Source organism: Cryptotermes secundus, unplaced genomic scaffold, assembly GCF_002891405.2.
Source record: "Cryptotermes secundus unplaced genomic scaffold, Csec_1.0 scaffold136, whole genome shotgun sequence".
Lineage (NCBI taxonomy): Eukaryota > Metazoa > Arthropoda > Insecta > Blattodea > Kalotermitidae > Cryptotermes > Cryptotermes secundus.
Genome location: NW_019718618.1, coordinates 118,422 through 140,732, shown reverse-complemented (window position 1 = coordinate 140,732; position 22,311 = coordinate 118,422). Strand labels below are relative to the sequence as shown.

General features: G+C 45.2%; 1 protein-coding gene across 12 annotated transcripts in view; it reads left to right on the top strand.

Moving 5' to 3' along the window:
* The window catches only part of LOC111861588 (liprin-beta-1), a 129,081-nt gene that overhangs the window by 63,432 nt on the left and 43,338 nt on the right, over positions 1-22,311 (top strand). For 3 of the 12 annotated variants that reach the window (XR_004512738.1, XM_023846280.2, XM_033750478.1), the window contains exon 1: positions 15,876-17,367. The exons of 5 other annotated variants lie outside the window; for them this stretch is intronic. Coding sequence is in view for 6 of the 7 variants with exons in the window: in XM_023846280.2 (XP_023702048.1) it covers positions 16,296-17,367 (1,072 nt within the window). In the remaining variant the exon portion in view is untranslated. Of the gene's footprint in view, positions 1-7,039; positions 7,145-15,874; positions 17,368-22,311 lie in introns of those variants that run through there. 4 more of the 12 variants (XM_033750475.1, XM_033750486.1, XM_033750487.1 and 1 more) reach the window with 4 other exon arrangements.

The following is a 22,311-nucleotide window of genomic DNA, read 5'->3' as shown; positions in this document are numbered from 1 at the left end:
CCATGTCCTCACACGAGTTGCACCGAGATAGAGCTGTTTCACTGCACTGTACACTGTACAGACGAGCAACACGCCATGTCCTCACACGTGTTGCACCGAGATAGAGCTGTTTCACTGTACTGTACACTGTATAGACGAGCAACACGCCATGTCCTCACACGTGTTGCAAAGTGCAGTGATGCTGACGGTGGAATTTTGTACCAGGTAAATTGTACCNCGTGTTGCACCGAGATAGAGCTGTTTCACTGTACTGTACACTGTACAGACGAGCAACACGCCATGTCCTCACACGTGTTGCACCGAGATAGAGCTGTTTCACTGTACAGTACACTGTACAGACGAGCAACACGCCATGTCCTCACACGTGTTGCACCGAGATAGAGCTGTTTCACTGTACTGTACACTGTACAGACGAGCAACACGCCATGTCCTCACACGTGTTGCAAAGTGCACTGATGCTGACGGTGGAATTTTGTACCAGGTAAACTGTACCAACATTGCCACTTCAACAGTAAATACCGGTATTAGAAACAGTACGTAATATCTCTTACCGACAGTTTTGGAAGTGTACAGTGAAATAGCTCTATCTCGGAAACCATTCGGAGTAGGACACATGTACATATACACTTTTTGCTTAGAATGACCGATACTGTGACCTCCCGGAAGACTGAACTTTCCTTCTGGGACAACCTGTATGTATATGTAATGGTTTATTTATTTAACGATGCGGGGTCAGAATTGTCACGTGTCACTTTAAGAATGGAAGTATAGTGAGGTAAGTAGTTTCAGAATGAGTAATATCGTAACCCTTTCTGTGTAACACTTGCATGACGTCACAACCGGAGAGAGGATAACCGGAGTGTACAGCCGTGACGTGTGACGTGTGTACTTGATGAGCAAAAAGTATGGCTCACACAACACAAAAAACAAGGTTGTTGTTTTTTTACTTAATCAATACTGAATAGCCCACATAGATGTGTCATATCTCACGTCATTAATCGCCGGCTTTTTATCTCGGAGGTCAGGTTCATTACCTGGTTAGTCCTTGTGGGATTTGTGGTGGTCGAAATGTCACTGCAGCAGCTTTTATTTTCGGTCTTCCCATGGCAGTTTTCCACCAGTGCTTTATGCCAATCGATGCAACAGTACCAAGGGATTACTGCTACTGCAGGAAACTATATATCCCACTTCTGAAGAACGGCTTGGGCAAAATCTCCAGACATACCCGATCTAAAGCCGTTTGTCCTCATTTCAAAGTGTTAAACCCTGTGATCCGCATCGAATTCAGATGGTTTGAGCACATTTCGGCCTGTGATTTGTCTTTGTTTAGCGAGATTCACACTCTAGCCATAAATGTGGGTGCTGTTGGCTGATGCGAATGACTGTTTACTTGAGGACCGCCTCTCTGGTCTAGTAGCCAGAGGTCCGCGTTCGATTCCCGGTGCTGCCAGATTTTCTGAGAAGTAGTGGGTCTGGAATGGAGTCCACTCAGCCTCGTTAGGATAATTGAGGAGCTGTTTCAAGGAAATAGCGGCCCCGGTCCAGAAAACCGAAATTAACGGCCTTGGGGATCCGTTGCGCTGACCACGCGACACCCTCTATCCACTAAGTTTGGGACTAACTTCGCCGACAAGCGGCGGTTGTTCGGTCGGTATAGTTCGCTTGCGGACTAAAACAACGGAGCTTGTTTGTTTTCTTTATTCCTGTAACAAGCCGTGGAGGCCCATAAGGTTATGAGACGTCGAGGCTCCCACATTTTCTATACAATCGGCTCATACATGGCGGAGAGGTTATCAGTCTTAGGCGCCGACCGGCCGCCCTTTATCCCCACGAAGATTCCTAGTACTCATTTCTGTTAGAGGCTGAGTCGACCCCAGGTCCGTAGTGCGGCTGGAATTGATAAATCCAGTGCCATGGGGAATCTAACCCGAGAGCTTTCGGCTTGTAGCATAGTGCAACCGCGTGCCTGTGTTCCAAGGTGGAGCACAGTCGGTTATGACGCCCTGGCCCGCGCTGTTGTTCCCTGGGGATGTGTTGTATTTTCATTGGCTGTTGGACCGTGTGTTTGTGCAGATTCTGCCAGGGTGTGGAGGAGAACCGGGTGAAGGGTTAGCGGGGCATTCGTTTGTGTAACAGAGGTTGCATCCCACATGCTTATCGCTACTGTGTGGTGCTCATGAATTATTGTAATCCACACATTGCCTTTGAAAGAAGCAAAATACAGAGAAGGTTATTTCGTCGCACGAGTTCATCTTTAAACCCCACCGCACACGAACGCGGCCCCCCCCCACACACAAGATTTTCACATTCATGCACGCGTCTAGAAAGGGGAGGGACTGCGTTTCGAGCCACGCAGGACTGTCACGAAACAGAATTTTATTTTATTTCTGGTTTGGAAGGATCAGTGGCGGCTCTTGTGAACACGATAAAGTGTTGGGAAGTTCTAGAGTAGCTGAGCAACTGGCAGTCCGGGTACGAACCCAGGTCTTATCATGTGGGATTTGTGGAGGACGAAGTGATACTGGAGCAGATATCCTCCGAGTACCTCGGTTTCCCCTTCCAATTCACATTCCACCGATTGCTCCACATACAGCCCATGCCAGGTGATGTAGGATTTATGGTGGACAAAGTGGCACTGGAGCATATTTTTTCCGAGTACTTCGGTTTCCCCTGCCAATTCACATTCCATCGACTGCTCAACGCTCATCTATCATCCTGGGCTGGTACAGTAGGCCAGTAGTGGCCGACGTGCCAAGTGGACTCAGTCGGTCTCGCCCCCCACCCCAAGAAGAAACTGACAGCTTCTCAAGAACGACTCCATGGAGGACAAGGAGGAGCTTGTTTAACGATACTGTAATCAGCTCCCGCCTCTGTGGTCTTGTAGTAAGAATTCCTGACTACAGATAAGAGGTCCCGGGTTCTATTCCCGGCGCTACCAGATTTTCTGAGAAGTAATGGGTTTGGAACGTGGTCCACTCAGCCTCATGATAATAATTGAGGAGCTACATGAATGGAAAAGTAGCGGCTCTGGTCTAGAAAACTGAAATTAATGGCCGTGGGGATTCGTTGCGCTGACCACGCGACACCCTCTATCCGCTAAAGTTGGCACTAACTTCGCCGACAAGCGGCGGTCGCTCGGTCGGTAGTTCGCTTACGGACTAAAACCACAGAGTTTGTTTTTGTCATCAGCTCAGATCCATAGTCTGTCGTGTACCGAGAACAGACGGATAAGTAGTTAATAATGAATTCGAGAGAACGTGCAGACGTGTGCTCGTAGCTTAATTTGAAGCACTGTCCTGGTATTTGTCTGGAAGGGCAGAGGAAAACGACTAAAAACCCCGCTCGTGATAGACGATGTCCCGCCGAAGATTCGAACCTGACATCTCCAGAATGCAAACCATAACAATTTTCACGGGAAGAAAACTAAGAGCTAGAAAAAGATCCCGATGTTTCTTTAAAAATTGCATTCCCTTCGTGTGCGTATTGTTACTAAGTAAAACGTAAAGCAGTCCCTGTAACAAGCCGTGGAGGCTCCTAAGGTTGTGAGATGTTGATGTTCCCACATTATCTAGACAGTCGGCTCACAGATGGCGGTGAGGCTGTCAGCCTTACGCACCAAGCTATCCCTGTAACAGGCCGTGGAGGCTCCTAGGGCTGTGAGACTTCGAGGTTCTCACATTTTCTAGACAATCGGCTCATAGATGGCGGTAAGGTTGTCATCCTTATGCACCAGCCGCCCTTTACCTCCCAGGAAGATTCCTGGTACTCATTTCTGTTAGAAGCTGAGCCCACCCCAGGACCATAGTGGGCTGGAAGGTTTAGGTCGATTGAAAAAATCCAATGACCTTATCAGGACTTGAACCCGCCACCTTCCGGGTTGTAGCATAATGCCTCAACCAACTACGCTACCGCGTGCCCCACTTCCCGACGGTACGGAGCATTTTATGGATGGTTAGGTTTCATATAGCCGAGTGTCTACAACTACAATAAAATATGAGATTTGAATAAGAAATAATTTTGGACTGATTTCAACGAAATTCGACGCTAATTGAAACTGGTTTTAACCAAGTTATGGAACAGTTAATTATAAAGAACAGTACAGGTCAGTAATTACATAAAAATATAAGGTCGAAACATTTCGTAGAAGTGAAATTTATAAAAAAAAAATGGCATCATAACACACCAGCAATCTACAAGCATGTCACCATTTACACTTCCCCTGCAAATTAAATGACATTTCAATTTCTCGCCGCTGTAACTATTGAAGCGTATAGACCCGTTACTAAGCGGTGACTCTGTAAACAGCGGCCGTTGCTAGATAATGCCCTTAACATATACGCGTGCAACCATACAACTGTGTTTTCTCTGTGGTCCGTGCCAGGATATAACAAGAAGGTCTGGAGGTTAGTCAGGATAGTTCAGTTCTGTATGAGAGTCTGAAGAGAGGACTTGAGCCGGAGGCAGAGGAATAGCCATTGTAGCCGTTACCAGGAAACGTCTAGTAACAGACTGAGAACACTGGACTGTGTGCTCTAGTGAACTGTATAAATCTATTCATCAACCCAAACCCCGTCTATAGTCACATTACGTGACACTATGAAGTTTACTGGCTTTCGGGAAGTGATTTCGTATAGTTTGGTAGCAGGAACCTCCAGTTTCCATCATCAAGGCCACATTCCAGACCACCGTGATCATCATATAAGAAAATATGCTGAAACGTTTCTGAGGTCACTGTTGCGCTGAAGTCGCGCTCCATTAGGGTGCGGGTGAACAGGCATGGGAACCAGGGCCACTTTGCAGCGTTATCTAACAATGCGAGTGGTGCGGTCTTCTCACATCACATCTGGGTTTATTTTACCATGGGATCCGGAGCTTCACTGTACTGAGTGTACCGTTTGTTCTATAATAGTTGGAAGCAGATGTCTTCCTGAGAGCAGTGTTACGCCAGTCTCAGGCGGTGGTCTGCGGCCGCTTTCAGCATGTGTGTCGGTCGGAGTGCTGAGGGGTTGTGGGGGATAGCGGAGTTGTCGTGGTTACATGAATATATAGTTCAGTGCTCGCACAGTTCTGAAAAGCCAGTAACATTTAACAAAGGTTTTTTGTTGTTTTTTCCCCCGAGAAATATAGCTACAGCCTACCAAAGATTTCGCGAATTCTGTCGTAACTGCACAGGAACCTTTTGTAGCTTACTGTAGGTGTAGAGAGGCTGTAAAGCTATTTAGGTTCCTGCTGTCACGGTACAGCCTGAGAGGAACCTGCAGCAGTGTGCAGAACTGCACTTCCGTGATTGTACAGGAACATTTTATAGCTTACTGTAGGTGCAGAGAGGCTGTAAAGCTATTTAGGTTTCTGCTGTCACCGTACGGCCTGATAGGGACCTGCAACAGTGTGCAGAACTGCACTTTTCGTGACTGTACAGGAACATTTTATAGCTTACTGTAGGTGCAGAGAGGCTGTAAAGCTATTTAGGTTTCTGCTGTCACCGTACGGCCTGATAGGGACCTGCAACAGTGTGCAGAACTGCACTTTTCGTGACTGTACAGGAACATTTTATAGCTTACTGTAGGTGCAGAGAGGCTGTAAAGCTATTTAGGTTTCTGCTGTCACCGTACGGCCTGATAGGGACCTGCAACAGTGTGCAGAACTGCACTTTTCGTGACTGTACAGGAACATTTTATAGCTTACTGTAGGTGCAGAGAGGCTGTAAAGCTATTTAGGTTTCTGCTGTCACCGTACGGCCTGATAGGGACCTGCAACAGTGTGCAGAACTGAATTATTCGCTTAGCTGCAGAGAAGGGTGTCGCAGTATTACAAAATTCGAGAATCCATGCCTTAGACTACATAAATTGTATGCGCTTTATAATTCATACTAGCTCCATGAAGTAGACTCCTTGAAAAGCTAACAGTCGCTCATTTATTAAAAATATTTTCCGCCTTTAATGGACCCTGAAGGTTTATTATTGTGTTCACCAGAGCCCACCATTGCCCCTTATCTTTAAGACAGCTGAATGCAACCCGCATTAAAATGAACAAAGGATAGCAAAAAAAGAAAAAGAGACTGCCCGTTACAGACTTTTCATTGTCATTTTTGTGATGAGTGCACTCGACTATGTCGAAGACAGCTTCTTTCTTGCATATTACTGAAAAGTAAGTGAATATTTGTTGTGCTGTTTCATCAGAAATTCACAGCCTCTGATTCGCTTTGACTGACATTGACGTCACTTGCTAATCGGTCTTACGGATCTTGAAGACTAGAGCAGCTTCTACTCGCTGCTTACTTTTCGACCATGAATATGAAGGCAGTACGTTCCTCCGAAACGTCTCAAACTTGTATCAGTCTGCAGAACATCATGTCCCATAAAATAGGACTCTTTATTGACACCGTCTTATGAAAACGTAAGATCTGCACAGAAGTAACACCGCTGTGCTTAATTACCGCCTCTGTGGTCTAGTGATCAGAGTTCCTGGCTACAGATCCAGAGGTCCCGGGTTCGATTCCCGGCGTTACCACATTTTCTGAGAAATAGTGGGTCTGGAACGGGGTACACTGAGCCTCGTGAGGATAATTGAGGAGCTATTTCAAGGAGAAATCGGCTCCGGTCTAGAAAACCGAGGGATTCGTTGTGCTGACCACGCGACACCCTCTATCCGCAAAAGTTAGCACTAACTTCGCCGACAAGCGGCAGTCACTCGGTCGGTATAGTTCGCTTGCGGACTAGAATCGTGGAGTTTGTTTTGTTTGTTCGTTTTTTGTTGTGCTTAATTAAGCATCACGCCATGAAGACTTGAGAATGGAGGTATAGCGCCGTTATTCTTGACCTCAGCACCAGATGGAGTGGCCAGCTTCACTCACCAGCCGCTGCGTGGGCGCTGTGGAGAATAGAAGGCACTTGAAATGTAATGAAGTTTAAATCCAGCTTCGTTGGGACATCTTAAGTGTCCAGACATTGTAGTGAACATGATACGTAGTCCAGAAGCGGATGTTTTCATCTGGTGAAGAAGAACAGTTGGCAGTGTGTGTTAGCAGACGGTGCGCGCTGAGTCTGCAAGTTAGCGCCAGTGTGTTGTGATGTTGCAATGTGGGCATTGTGATCGCGTGACGTGATAATGTTACCTGCGTCTTGCAGATCGTTTGTGGTTTAAGGTGAAGGAAGCGAAAGGTCATTTGTTGTGAGCTATTCAGTACGATTCAGGAACTTAAAAAGAGTTTCAGAGTTGAAGAAAGCAGTCTTCATAGTCACCGCCGTGAAAGCCTCAAATCTTACACAGTTTCAGAGTTGTTATTCATAAAAAAGTTGTATCTGTGGTGTTACTGATAGCTAGGTCAGTGGTTTTAAACGCTTTCTGTACGCGATAGGATAGTAACATCCGTGAGCCATGCGTTAAAATTACAGATAATATGAGACGTAGTTACAGTAGAAATGTTTGAATAATTTTCGTAATGATCAAGTCAAGGAGGAAGAGGTGGGCAGGTCATGTAGCACGAATGGGGGAGACGAGGACTGCGTATAGGATATAGGTGTGACAGCCGGAAGTAAAGAGACCACAGGGAAAACGAAGGCGTAGGTGGGTTGACAATATTAGAATGGATCTTAGAGAGATAGGATGGGATGGTATGGATTGGATAGATCTGGCTCGGGACAGGAACCAGGGGAGAGCTCTTGTGAACACGGTAATGAACCTTCGGGTTCCATAAAATGCTGGGAAATTCTTGAGTAGCTGCAGAATTGGCGGCTCCTCAAGAAGGGCTCAGCTCCATGAGTAAGTAAGTAATATTTTAAAATATGCGTTAATCTGTAAATAAGAGGGATGTCGCGTAGAGTTTTAAGCTGTGAAACGTTAATTTATATATAACGCCGTGTAGTCTGGTAAAAGTCGACCGACATTTCGGAGGAATATGGCGCCTCCATCTTCAGCGGCTTAACAGTAAGCCAAGCAAGAAATGAACGAGAAACAAGCGGCAAGCAGGGCTTGGTTGGCATTCAGTGGACCACACGGCGTTTTATCGGATAGCAGATAACTCTTCGTAAGAAAATCAATCGATAGAATAAATGGGGCAATTGATGTGTGTGCATTCATCTTTTCGACATGTAGCGTCATTTCTTGGTAACCGTAACATTTATGTTCCTGTGGTGTGTTCGAAAGCACTGAAACCCACCCAATTCCGTTCATCGCAGATTGATTTGGGGACACGTTTGGGTTCTCGATTTTAGGAAGAAAAATGGCGCCGCTAGGATTCTTTGTTTGGGGGGGGGGCAATCGGAAGATTTGTTCAAAAACTTATCTTTAAGCGTTTAAGATTATTTCTCCTGGTCGGTCTAGATTGTTCAAGACAGGCTTCGTTTACTAAATTAATTTTTGCTGTTATATTTCCTTCATTCTTTGAGCTTAGATTTGTTTTCCGAAAATCAGTGTGGAGGGGAGGGGAGTTGCCGAACTCCCCCCCCCTGCCAGAGCCCAAATGAATAAGCGTGACAGCTGTAAAATTAAAACTGTATTTAACGCTGCGAAGCGCAGGCTTGGAAGGTGAAAAGATTTTTCTGCCGCGTCCCATCCGGTCTCCTGCCCAAGGGGTTCCTGGTACTCTCTCCCCGAGGGGTAAAGCGGCAGGGGCGTGAAACTCACCACTCATCTCCCCACATTGTCGAGGGTAAGAATCCGTGGAGCTGTGCCTCCAGTACTTCCCATGCCTTTGTGGCGTGGAGGTCAGTTAAGCACAGGTATAATTTTACCTTATAAAAGGTAAAGGTAAAGTTGTCCCTGGCATGTACTGTCTTCGTTCGCTTGGAAACCGGGATCGTGGGTTCGAATCCCACTCAGGACATGGATGTGTGTGTGTGTGCGTTTCTCTGTGTTTGTGTACAGGTAGAGGCCTTGCGACGAGCTGATCACCCGCCCAAGGAGTCCTACCGAATGTGTAAGATCTAGGAAAACCGAAGTGAACGGAGAAGTTCATGGAGGTAGGCCTAGGCCCACTGGGGCTGTAGTGCCAAGGAAAAAAAAATACTGTCTCTATGCTTAATGAAGCCCACGCCATGAAGGCATATGGAGGAGTGGAGGTATAGCTCCATCATGCTTAACCTCGGCACTGCGTGGAGGTGCGTGGTCAGCTTCATACCCCTGCCTCTTTACCCCGGGGAAGAAACATCCCAGGAATCGAACCCTGGCCGTCCATCCCGTTGCTATAACGACTGAACCATTACGGCTCCACCTTTTACCTTATAGGCCTATATATTATATTTGAGGCACTATGCTACAAATCAGAAGGTCGCGGGTTCGATTCCCGATGAGGTAATTGGATTTTTCAATTGCCCTAATCCATTCAGCCGCACTACGACCCTGAGGGTGACTCAGGCTCCAGTGGAAATGAGTACCAGAAATCTTCCTGGGGGTAAAGGCGGCTGGAGCATAAGGCTGACAACCTGAACGCCGATCTATGACCTGATTGTCAAGAAAATGTGGGAACCTCGACGTCTCACAACCCTTTGAGCCTCCACGGCTTGTTACACAGGGATGGCTTTACCTCTACCTTTGTGTTACATAATACACGATCCCGGGAATATAACCCTGCAACAGTTTCTAGACAAAGCATGCCACTTTTAGCAGATAAAACAAAGCTAACTTTCGAAACTATTTGTGGCTTGGCCTACGTCTGTGTCGGGTGACGTTTCCGAACCCCGTACCCATCAGTATCTAGCACGTGGAGAAGTCTGGGAGTTCTCGCTCTATATTCTCTTTCGAGTTTCCCTTGCAAAATTAAAATTCGTGTGTTCATACGCTTTGAATACCCCCCTCTCTTCCCCCTCCCCCTTTCCCATGAGTTGCGTTCACAGTATTTGGTGTGATTTGTTATACCCCCCCCCTCCCACGTCCACGCATGTAGATTCGCACTTGTCTGTCTGTCTGAACAGTTGCATCGCTTTGTTTTTTTTTTTCAAACTCGCCAGGTTTACTTCGTCTATGTGGAACCATTAAACTACTGAAGGCGGGCTAAACCTGAAATGCTTTATGTCTACTATACAGATCCATATATAGAAACATGGGTTTTAAATTCTACCTTCATTCTATCCGTATGGACCGCCTGTGTGGTCTAGTGGTCTGAGTTCCTGCCTACAGATCCAGAGGTCCCGCTACCAGATTTTCTGAGAAGTAGTGGGTCTGGAACGGGGTCCACTCAGCCTCGTGAGGATAATTGAGAAACTTTTTGAAGGAAATAGCCGCTCCGGTCTAGGAACCCGAGATTAACGGCCGTGGGGATCCGTTGCGCTGACCACGCAACACCCTCTATCCGCAAAGGTTGACACTAACTTCGCCGACAAGCGGCGGTCGCTCGGTCGGTACAGTTCGCTTGCGGACTACAGCCCACGGAGTTATACAGATCCGTATATAGAAACGTGAGTTTTGAATTCTGCCTTCATTCTATCCGTATGTAGAATTGATTGTTGTTGGTAGTTACGGATAGGACCTCCAGGGAGAACTGTGTGGTGTAGAGTCCCCATTTCAGTCTCGAACTCTTCCGAAAACAAATTTCCATTGTTGCCAGCGTGCATATTAAGTCAAATCGCAATTTAATATATGCAATAGCATTAGTGGAGGAGTTTAACTTTAACTCCATGGCCTGTAGTCCGCAAGCGAACTATATCGACCGAGAGACCGCCACTTGTCGGCGAAGTTAGTACCAACTTTAGCGGATAGAGGGTGTCGCATGGTCAGTGCAACAAATCCCCACTGCCGTTAATCTCTGTTTTCTAGACCGGAAATGAAGGGGTTATCTGTGTTAATTCTTGCTGGAAATGGGGTTTATTTATTTATAAGTTTTCCCCTTATTTGTATTAGTTCTGGCATGAAGCCTAAGGAAAAAATGTTACGAACAAACGTCTTTAAGGAAACTAGTATCATTTTGGAAAGAGCTACATTTGCACTAACTAAACTTGAGGCCTTCTTGAGAAGCCTGCGATCACCCATCTGCTCAAGAATTTTGTAACATTTTATGGAACCAGAAGGTCCATTGCCATGCTCACAAGAGCCCTACATTGGCCCGTATCCTGAGCCAGATGAATCCGTTTCATAGCACCACATTCTATCTCTCTTAAGATCCGTTCTAATATTAGCCTTCCACCTGAGTCTAGATTTTCTTATTGGTCTATTTTCCTTCTGGCTTCCCCACCAGAACCCTCTCTATGCATTCCGCTTTACCCCATATGTGCTACATATCCTGCTCATCTTATCCTCCCTACTCAAAATAATAAGTAAAGTAAAGCTATCCCTGTAACAGACCGTGAAAGTACGTAGGGTTGTGAGACGTCGAGGGTCCCACATTATCTAGACAATCGGCTCACAGATGTGATGTGATGAGATTGTCATCCTTATGCGCTGGCCGCCCTTTACCCCCAAGAATATTCCTGGTACTTATTTCTGTTAGAGGCAGAGTCGACCCCAGGGCCATAGTGTGACTGGAAGGATTAGGTCAATTGAAAATATCCACCTCATCGGTGTTCGATCCCGCGACTTTCTGACTTGTAGCATGGTGCCTTAACCAACTACGCTACCACGTGCCCCCACGCAAAATAATACAGGGAATTATATTTTAAAATTTATTCTCAAGTCTTGAATACTCGTAGTCGATCAAGTAGGAATAGTCTTAAAGGGCCTAAACGCGCGTTTGTAAATGATTGTTCTGGTCCCTCCGCCTGGGTGTAATGGTGCCGATAAACTGGCGTGAAGCAGTAAACTGTGTTACACTCACTGGCTGTGTCTCGCATCAAGTTGGGAAGGCGTGGGCTAAATTTAGTCGCTCTGTCTGTCAGTTCCAACACCAGGCTTTAGCCGGCGTCAGTATGCACCCTAAAGGAACGTCATCCGGTACCATGAGTGGTATCCTGCAACGTCTGTGTGGATAGCATCAGGACCTCGAACAGGCGTGTGGTGTAGATTGTGCCGCGTTTCAAGCGGGGGCCTTCATTCCGCCAATTGAAGCCTCTCCGCTTCTGTTTACATATCTCTGTGTGCTAAGGTCTGCATTTGTGGTCTGGCCAGTCCGTATTTAGGTCACGTGTGACTACGTGGGGTGCTTAATTTCGTTATAAAAGGAGCACAGTTTTTTTTAATTGTGTGAACTTCCGGTCTGTAAATTTACTTACAGATATACGAAGGTATCTTTTTCGGATGTAGGATAGCCGAGCGGTACTGCCGTTTGCGGCGGGCGGTCATTTCGTTTCGTAATTACCGTAGATTCTATCAGTATTTATCTGTTTTTTTACTTTTGTCAGTAGCTCGCAGTATACAGCGTCGAATGTTAGGATGATCAATTAATATTAACTGGGAAATGGTATCAGAATAAACTCGAAGGATAACGTGAGGCAGTGTGACGTCATCTGGCGTGTGGGGATTAGGAAGGCACTGAAGACCTCAGGATAACGATATTCGGGCCGATATTTAGATCCAGGATTTTTTAATACGCCCCATATATCTCGTTAGAAACACTTTCCTGCTTTTATTTTGTTTTTAATAATATCATCCAAATGAATGTCTTCTGTTATGACAGCGAAACTTGCAAGTTGATTTTGTCAGTTTATGGTGCATGTACGTTACGATGGATATATACAGGATGTCTAAGGTGGAAATGTCAATATTCTGAGAGCTTATAATATCGGTCATTCTAAGGAAAGAAATGTATATGTACATGTGTCTTATTCCGAACGGTTTCCGAGATAGAGCTATTTCACTGTGCAGTACACTGTACACTGTACAGACGAGCAACACGCCATGTTCTCACACGAGTTGCACCGAGATAGAGCTATTTCACTGTACAGACGAGCAACACGTCATGTCCTCACACGAGTTTCACCGAGATAGAGCTGTTTTACTGTACAGTACACTGTACACTGTACAGACGCGCAGCACTCCATGCCCTCACACGAGTTGCACCGAGATAGAGCTATTTCACTGTACAGACGAGCAACACGTCATGTCCTCACACGAGTTTCACCGAGATAGAGCTGTTTTACTGTACAGTACACTGTACACTGTACAGACGAGCAGCACGCCATGCCCTCACACCAGTTGCACCGAGATAGAGCTATTTCACTGCACAGTACACTGTACACTGTACAGACGAGCAGCACGCCATGTCCTCACACGAGTTGCACCGAGATAGAGCTATTTCACTGTACAGTACACTGTACACTGTACAGACGAGCAACACGCCATGTCCTCACACGAGTTGCACCGAGATAGAGCTATTTCACTGTACAGTACACTGTACACTGTACAGACGAGCAACACGCCATGTCCTCACACGAGTTGCACCGAGATAGAGCTATTTCACTGTACAGACGAGCAACACGTCATGTCCTCACACGAGTTTCACCGAGATAGAGCTGTTTTACTGTACAGTACACTGTACACTGTACAGACGAGCAGCACGCCATGCCCTCACACCAGTTGCACCGAGATAGAGCTATTTCACTGCACAGTACACTGTACACTGTACAGACGAGCAGCACGCCATGTCCTCACACGAGTTGCACCGAGATAGAGCTATTTCACTGTACACTGTACAGACGAGCAACACGCCATGTCCTCACACGAGTTGCCGAGTGCATTGATGTTGAGGGTGGAATTTTCGAAAATGTATTACACTAGGTAAACTGTACCAACTTTGTCACTGAACAGTAAATACCGGTATTAGAAACAGTACGTAATATCTCTTTCTTATCAACAGTTTTGGAACTGTAGAGTGAAACAGCTGTATCTCGGGAACCGTTCGGAATAGGACGAGTGCAGATATACACTTTTTTGCTTAGGATGACCGATACTGTGACCTCCCGGAAAATTTACCTTCCCTCCTGGGACATTCTGTATAAGAAAAAAAAATCAGTGTAAAGGCATTGCATAAATGTTTTCTCGTGTTTCTCAACCGCCGGGCCCTCGTCTTAAAAAAAAATTACAGGGCCGCGGTCTCACAGAGCTTGAAAACAACTTGTATAGAGGGCGTACTGTTGTTTTCCTGAACATACCACCCATGTGGTTTTATTTAGGGAGATTGGAACCCTAAATTACTGAAATTTAATATTTTTTTTCTAGAAAATTTGAAATTTTGTATTCGGGAGATCCTGTGAAGGCCCCCAAATATTGAAGGTGGAATCTTCATATTCACCGGACGCCGACCTGTGTTGGATTAACTTTGACGTGAGTAAAGTCCTCCCGGACGTTCTGGCGCTAGCGAGGCCCACATACAGAGATGTGAATCTGCTCAAATGTGGCGACCGTGTTTTCACTTCGTGCCTAGGAAAGTTGGAGAAAGAGAAAGAGAACTATTGCTTAGCTTATTTTGGTGTCAGCTTTGCATGTGCGCTTTAAGCCCTTACATTAAAAGAGTCCTATTGCTGTGAGCGGTTCAGAAGCGCCGCAAATTTAATTGTGTCAGTGATGTTTACCTAATCGTAAATATTTTTACATTCTGATGTCAGTCCTAGATGTCCTTGTATATGTTTTATTGTAAGCAAACAAGTGTAACCTGGTTTCTGTTCCGTTTTCGAGAAACTTCTTGCCCTTGGGTTAATTTTTTGCTGCAGGCTTGTAGGCCCACTGGATTTATGTACAGCATCGGATTATTCAACGCATACTAAGATGTCATTCGTCGCGGACAGAGCCTTAGACGATTTTTAAATGATTAAATCCACGAGACCCCCCACCGCGTCACTAATCATAGTAATTTGATGAATTTAAGTGATGTTTCGAAAGAGGATGTCTCATAAGCGAGGATTAAATCGGTAACCAGTAGATCCTAGAGGAATTTTTTTATTGAGAATTAAATCGGTATCCAGTAGGTCCTAGAGGGAGTTTTTTTTTTAATTTTGAGAATTAAATCGGTAACCAGTAGGTCCTAGAGGGAGTTTTTTTTTTTTAATTTTGATAATTAAATCGGTAACCAGTAGGTCCTAGAGGAAGTTTTTTTTTTAATTTTGAGAATTAAATCGGTAACCAGTAGGTCCTAGAGGGAGTTTTTTTTTTAATTTTGATAATTAAATCGGTAACCAGTAGGTCCTAGAGGAAGTTTTTTTTTTAATTTTGAGAATTAAATCGGTAACCAGTAGGTCCTAGAGGGAGTTTTTTTTTTAATTTTGATAATTAAATCGGTAACCAGTAGGTCCTAGAGGAAGTTTTTTTTTTAATTTTGAGAATTAAATCGGTAACCAGTAGGTCCTAGAGGGAGTTTTTTTTTTAATTTTGATAATTAAATCGGTAACCAGTAGGTCCTAGAGGAAGTTTTTTTTTTAATTTTGAGAATTAAATCGGTAACCAGTAGGTCCTAGAGGGAGTTTTTTTTTTAATTTTGATAATTAAATCGGTAACCAGTAGGTCCTAGAGGAAGTTTTTTTTTTAATTTTGAGAATTAAATCGGTAACCAGTAGGTCCTAGAGGGAGTTTTTTTTTTAATTTTGATAATTAAATCGGTAACCAGTAGGTCCTAGAGGAAGTTTTTTTTTTAATTTTGAGAATTAAATCGGTAACCAGTAGGTCCTAGAGGGAGTTTTTTTTTTTAATTTTGAGAATTAAATCGGTAACCAGTAGGTTCTAGACGGAGTTTCTTTAATTTTGAGAATTAAATCGGTAACCAGTAGATCCTAGAGGGAGTTTTTGGATTTCAGCGATGATCTGTGTTGTGGGATTTTCGACTCCTGTTACTTTAAGTTTTAGCATCAAAGTATTTTTGTCGCGTCCGATGCTTCCCGAAATAACTTTTACGTCTTGGCAATTGCCCCAGGTGGTGTGAGTGAGCACTTACTGAAGACGGCAGTGGTGAAAACATTTCACATTTCGTCTCAAATTTTTTATGAAAAAAAAATCAAATTTAATTACTGCTACATAAATTAGCGGGCTAGCAGAGCAGCAAAGCTTTGAACGTGTATCTGGGGATATTCTGTTCGAATCTCAGTCCGGGACATCGGATAATCGGACCGGATGATTTTTCATGGTTTTCACTGAGCTCCTCCAGATAAAAACAAGGATATTATCTGCTTTAATCCGCGACTTCTACGAAATCTAATACAGTTCCCTATTCATCTACCATCCTTACATTCTACGCTTTATAGTATAGCTACTGACAACCCACAAAAACCTATGCGTGTGAATGGAATGAGTCTTTAGGGGTTCTCAACATTCAGGACTCGTTTTGAAGGAACTGTTATCACAGAATATCCGCTCTTGGGTCGGTGTCGCGGGCCAGCCCACTTCAGAACAATCTGCATGCGTGCGTGTCAGTTCTTGGGGCAGAGGAGCGGTGTCTGGCGATGCTGTATGTAGGGCGTGGAGCTAAGGGCGAGGAAGGTGGTACCGGCGTCACTGTGGCCGCAGCCGTCGCCATTCTGGAGAGGCAACAGGAAGAGCAGAGACATACAGCGCCATCACGTATCCGCCATCACCAACGCGGTGATTTAAATAGCACGTTCGAGCCGGGAGTGTCGAGGGACTCCTCCGATTCTAGTGTCAGTAGTGTTGGTGAGACTATTGCGCGGCTGAAAAGTAGATTCGGTAGCAGCGGTGTTGGGAGCGGTGCTGTGTCGTGTTCTGCGTCGGCGAGGGATTCGCTGGTACAGGATGCCGATCAGAAATCAATGAAGCATGTGAGTAACGCAAGAAGAAACGAATGGACGTCTGTAAGAAAGAAAGAACCGGATAATTCCGAGGTTAAAACGAATCATGTAGTGAAAGAAAACGAAGGGATCCGGAAATCACCGTCTACCAAAAATATTTCCTCTTTAGTGCGTAGTAATCCGATCGTTCCTACGCGAGGTATCACAACTCTGTCTTCCTCGGATCCGGAAACACAAGATTTGTGTTTCGGAGATGGTGCAAACAAAGTGGATATTTCCTCGCAGTCAAGTCCAGTACAGTGTAATAAGACGTTATCGGTTAAACAGTTTCAATCAGATTTATCCAACGAGGAATCAGGTGAGGTAAAACGGTCTTCATCTGCAGAAGACATTCTAGATCAACATGATGATTTTGATGATGATGGTTTAGGAGCTTGTTCTGTAAGGAGTGAAGATCTACGTGATGATCTACAGATATCCGTGAAAGGATCTACAAGCGATAGCAACATCCCTCGGAAACGTCCGCGTGTAATCCGTCTCCGAGATTGTGTTACCAAGATCGATAGATCGAAATCCAGTCCTGAAGTAGCATCGGAACCAGCTAAAGGAGATACAGAGGATGCAGGTCCACAGTCGCGTAATTCGACTGCGCAAATAGTTCTGGAATATCCTCCACCTCCACCCTCACCGCCGCCGGAGTGTGAAGACGTCAGCGGAGGGTCGTCCCCGAGCAGCTCTGGACGGATCGTGACCTCGGCGGAATCTCTAGGTACCTATATCATGACCCGGACGTTAAAAGCGGTACTGCATAAGAAATGTAACGTGTAAACATTGTGAATGTTATGTTATGGAGCGTATAAAAAGGGATTTCTTGGCGTTTCAACCCCAGATTTATATTTCAGTCTTCTGGATGTCAACGTGTGGTGTCGTAATTGGTTACCATTGTTTCGGAGGCGTCTGCTGCCTCCATCTGCATGGTTAAAACAGGACATACGGCACTACGCGGTGTCATAACCCATAAGATAATATAAATTTTCTTTAAATTTGTGGAGGTGTATTTAAATGTAAATTATCCACTCGAACTGTTAAGCATAAAACAGGTGACAGCTTTACAGTAAAATCGTTAGACTGAATTTCGGAATTTATGCCTGTCATTCAGTTCCAACTAAACAGTAAACATCGCAACGCATTAAACCCTCGTTATAACGGACTGATAAGGGGACAGTGACCACCACCACCACCACCACCACGGGATAACTCCGTCGGTATAGCGACTGGCTATGGGCTGGATGACCGAAGGGTCCGAGTTCGAGTCCCTGTAGGGTCAAAAATAATTTCTTTTCCACGTCGTCCAGGCTGGCTCTGGGGCCCATTCAGCCTCCTATCCAATGGATACAGGGGGTAAAGCGACTAAGGCATGAAGCTGACCACTTACTTCCAGCTATTGCCGAGGTCAAGGATCTATACATCCACTCCCCCATACGCCTTTACCTTTACTACTTTTTCTGCTGCTGCTACTACTACTACTACTACTACTACTACTACCGCTGCTGCTACTGAAAGAGGCTCAGGAATGAATGTGTAAATGGAAATATCGGTAACTTATAGGACGAACGTGAGACATGCGCGTGTTTTGAAACTTCTTGTGAGTGAGACGGCGAAAGTTTAGTATCTTGTTCGACTTCAGTTCTACTCGTTTATGCTTTTACTTTAAAATTCTTGCCGAAACTTTGGGTGGTTATATATTGGAAATGAAGTTATGTTTTCAGTTTGCAGTGAGTTCTCTGTTGTCTACTAAAATACAAGCGGCGTCAGTTATTACCAGAGTTCACTTTACAAACCGTGTAAACAGTGTTACTAACAGTAACGTAATGTTGGAGAGACAACGCAGAAATTAATCAGAGGTTGGCAGGGTTACATAACCTACTTGAAGATTTACTCTCTCCTTGAATGCAACTCCCCCTCTACCAGCATTATGTTGGGCACAGTCAGCTGGCTGTGGTATATTTAATATTCACGACGTTTCGTGAGTTGGCTATACTCATTGTCTCCAGGCGATGGTTCTCGTCGTTCTGACAGATTTGTTATTTTCTTGGGTTCTTATTAAGGGGAGGGATAATTCAGTTTGTATAGCGACGGTCGGGGTTCGATTCCCAGCAGAGGCAAGAGATATTTTTCTACTCCTCAGCTTTCAGACCTGCTCTGGGACCCACTGAGCCTCCTATCCAGTGGCTGAGGGCGGGGGGCTCTTTTCGCGTGTATAAAGCGGCCTATGCCTGAAGCTGACTGCTGATTTTATCTAGTTCCGAGGTCAAGAAGGGTGAAGCTATAACTTCACTCCCTCTTACGGCTTCATGGCGTGATGCACAGTTAATTAAGCACAGGAACAACTTTACGTTGTTGGTTCTTATTGTAAAATTAATGGGGATTGGAGGGATATTGTCATGTAGTAGGGGTGACTATAGACGGGGTTTGAGCTGGTGAAGAGATTTATTGACCACAGGTCGTAACTACAAATAACTTAACACTATCGCTATTTCTGCACTTTACAGTTCACTAGAGCACAGAGTCTAGTGTTTTCAACGTGTTACTAGACGTTTCCAGGTAACGGCTCCAACAATGTCTATTCCTCTGCCTCAGACTCAAGTCCACTCTTCACAGACTTCCATACAGAAGTGATTAAGTCAAAGTTATGTTACACCGACGGTCAGTTGGTGTGTCTATCTTGGTGTCAAGCATCCATTTGTGACTTAAAACCAGATTTGTTTCCTGTCTGACATTTTCGGGTTTGTTGATGTGGCGAGAGGACGAGTCTGTCTTCTACAGTGTAATATATTTACATTTTACATGTTACGACATGAATGTGTATGCAGTATAAGTAAGGCTTCTGTAAGTTAGACTCAGTACATCAGATTGTTCTCTATCTTTAGTAGCGTCCGCCAGTGAATTCTAAAGGTCATTTTGCTTCATCAGATTTAAGACAATCTTTGTAATTTCCACTGTTTTCTCCTCCTCTGACTAACTCAAAGTCACATTGCGACTGACGGTCAGTCAGTAAGTCTTGGTGTGGAACCCCATCTGAGGCTCATGACCAGATATTTTTTACTGTTTGACAGTTACAGTCTTGTTTTTGTGGGGCGCCCTCTCTGACGAGAGGACAGGGCTGTCTTTTTTTATATGCTGCTGATCCTTGCCAGTGCACTCTTTCTCGGGTCCGAGTCCCTTGGGACCCGCGACCACATTTTACTGTCTTAGATTTGAGATTTCCCTCCTACGACTCACAGAATCACGGTGGAGGTATTCGAGCCCGCCTTCACACGGGGGCCTATGACTAAGCTCTAAACTTCCCGGTTATAACACATCGGCACGGACCATATAGACAGTACAATTCTTCTGATGTTGCATACGTTACCTAGCAACGGTCGCTGTTTACAGAGTCACCGCTAAGCAACGGGTCTATACGACGCAATATTATAACCTCGCATTTTCTAATTCCAGACTAACACTAGACCGCTTGGCTGCGTGTAATCTTATAATCAGATAAGGGGATCCTGTGCCAGTGGTTCCGCAGTCCGCAGAATGGTGTGTAAGCCTTTCCGTGGATTACGTGTTCGATCAGCCTCTGAGAATTCTGGCGTTTGTTTTCTGCATTTCATGCGTAAAATGGAAGATAACTTGGCAGCACACGCCGACAGCATTCATAAGACCCGACCCGGAAATTCCTGATTCTTTACACGTCCGTCCAGACGTTCAGAATAGCTTCATTTCAATGTGCTTGGCTTTACGCTGTTTTTGGCACGGTTTGGGAGCATCAGGTATAGAACCTCAGGCCTTCTAGTGAAGTTAATTGCCCCTCATTTAGTTAGGACGTTTTTCATCTTATGCGAATTCCTAGGGAACCAGTCGGTATAGCGACAGGCTGCCGTCTGCACGGCCAGGGTTCGGTTTCCGGTAGGGACAAGAGATTTGTTTTTCTACTCCACAGCGTCAGGATCGGCTCTGGAACTTACCAAGCCTCCGAACCAATGCGTACCGGGGGCTGTTTCCCCTAGCATTTGTGTTTAGAGGCTGAGGTAAAAAAAGAAAAGCCGTCCCTGTAACAAGCCGTGAAGGCCCATTGGGTTGTGAGACGTCGAGGCTCCTACATTTTCTAGACAATCGGTTCACAGATGGTGGTGAGACTCTTAGCCTTACGCTCTAGGCTATCCCTGTAACAGGCCTTGGAGGCACATAGAGTTGTGGGACGTCGAGGCTCCTACATTTAATAAACAATCGCCTCACAGATAGCGGTGAGGTCAGCCTTACGCGCTGGCCGCCCTTTACCCCCAGGAAGATTCCTGGTACTCATTTCTGTTACAGGCTGAGTCGACCCCAGGGCCATAGTGCAGCTGGAAGGTTTAGGTCAATTGAAAAATCCTATGATCTCATCGGGAATCGAACCCGCGACCTTCCAGCTTGTAGCATAGTGCCTCAACCAACTACGCTACCGCGTGTCCCCCTAGGGACTGAGGAAAACAGCGAAAAATTTCCGTCATGTTAGCTAGAGTCCTGGTCGAGTTTCAAACCGAACACCTTGCGAGTATAGGTTTAGAGTGTTACAGGTATACCAACCTGCTCGGTCCAATTCATTATTCATCAGGCTTTCTACCAATTGAGGCTGTGTGAGCTGATCTCTTGGAAGCATCGTTAAATAAACGAATAATGGACTTATCAGTGATAGCGTTTAGTATCAGCGTGGCGGCCGCCACTCGCCGTTCGGATAACTGATTTTTCCGATAATTGACATTCAGTATTAATCACGACTATACAGATTTCACGGACTGGACTATCAGTATTGATCATTTTCATGCGCGTACAGGGTGCTCACAAAGTCCCGTTACTCTTCTCTCCTTGTGTCATGAGTATTACAGTTGAGTTCGAATCCCGGTGTGGGTAAGAAATTCCTCTTCTCCACGTCTTCGAGACCAGTTGTCGGGTCCACCCAGTCTCTTATCTAATGGGTACCTGGTGCTCTTTCCACGAGGGTAAAGCGGCCGGGCCGTGAATCTGACCGCTCACCTCCAGCTACTGCCGTGGTCAAGAAAATGTGGATCAATACATCCACTCCCCCAGACACCTTTATTGCGTAGTGTTTAATTAGTAAAGCACAGGGACAACTTTATGTTTTAACAATAATAGAATTACGGTGAGTTCTAATTGTTACTTCTAAATATATTGATGAAAATTCCTAGAATTACATTTATATAGTTTTTACTTTGTTTTGCTTACAGCCCTTCAGGACTACATGGCATATTCAATATTGTAAAAAAAAAAAAATCCGAATTGTCAGTTCGCGTTACGTATACTGAAGCCACGGAATGAAGTCCCGTAGATGGTGGGGTGACGATTTTCAAGGCTTCCCACTCCTTGCCTACTACTATATTCCTGTCCAGCTTCCGAAAACATGTTGTTATAACATTTCCTTGTCTGAAGACGCGCGTTCTAATCTGGACTACACATAAGCGTGCAGTCCACTGTACCGTGTCAGAGGAAATGTCGAAAGTGAGGCCTCGGTTTGAGCCATAGCCCCCTACGTACTGAGTTCTGTTGAGAGATTTGTGCCAGGATATTCTCTAGCGGGAAAGTAATTCCCTACGATAAAGGATTACGCCTTCTTTTCCTCTTCTCTGACAGACGGGAGGTAGAAACCATACACTGATCTTACAGAAAACAG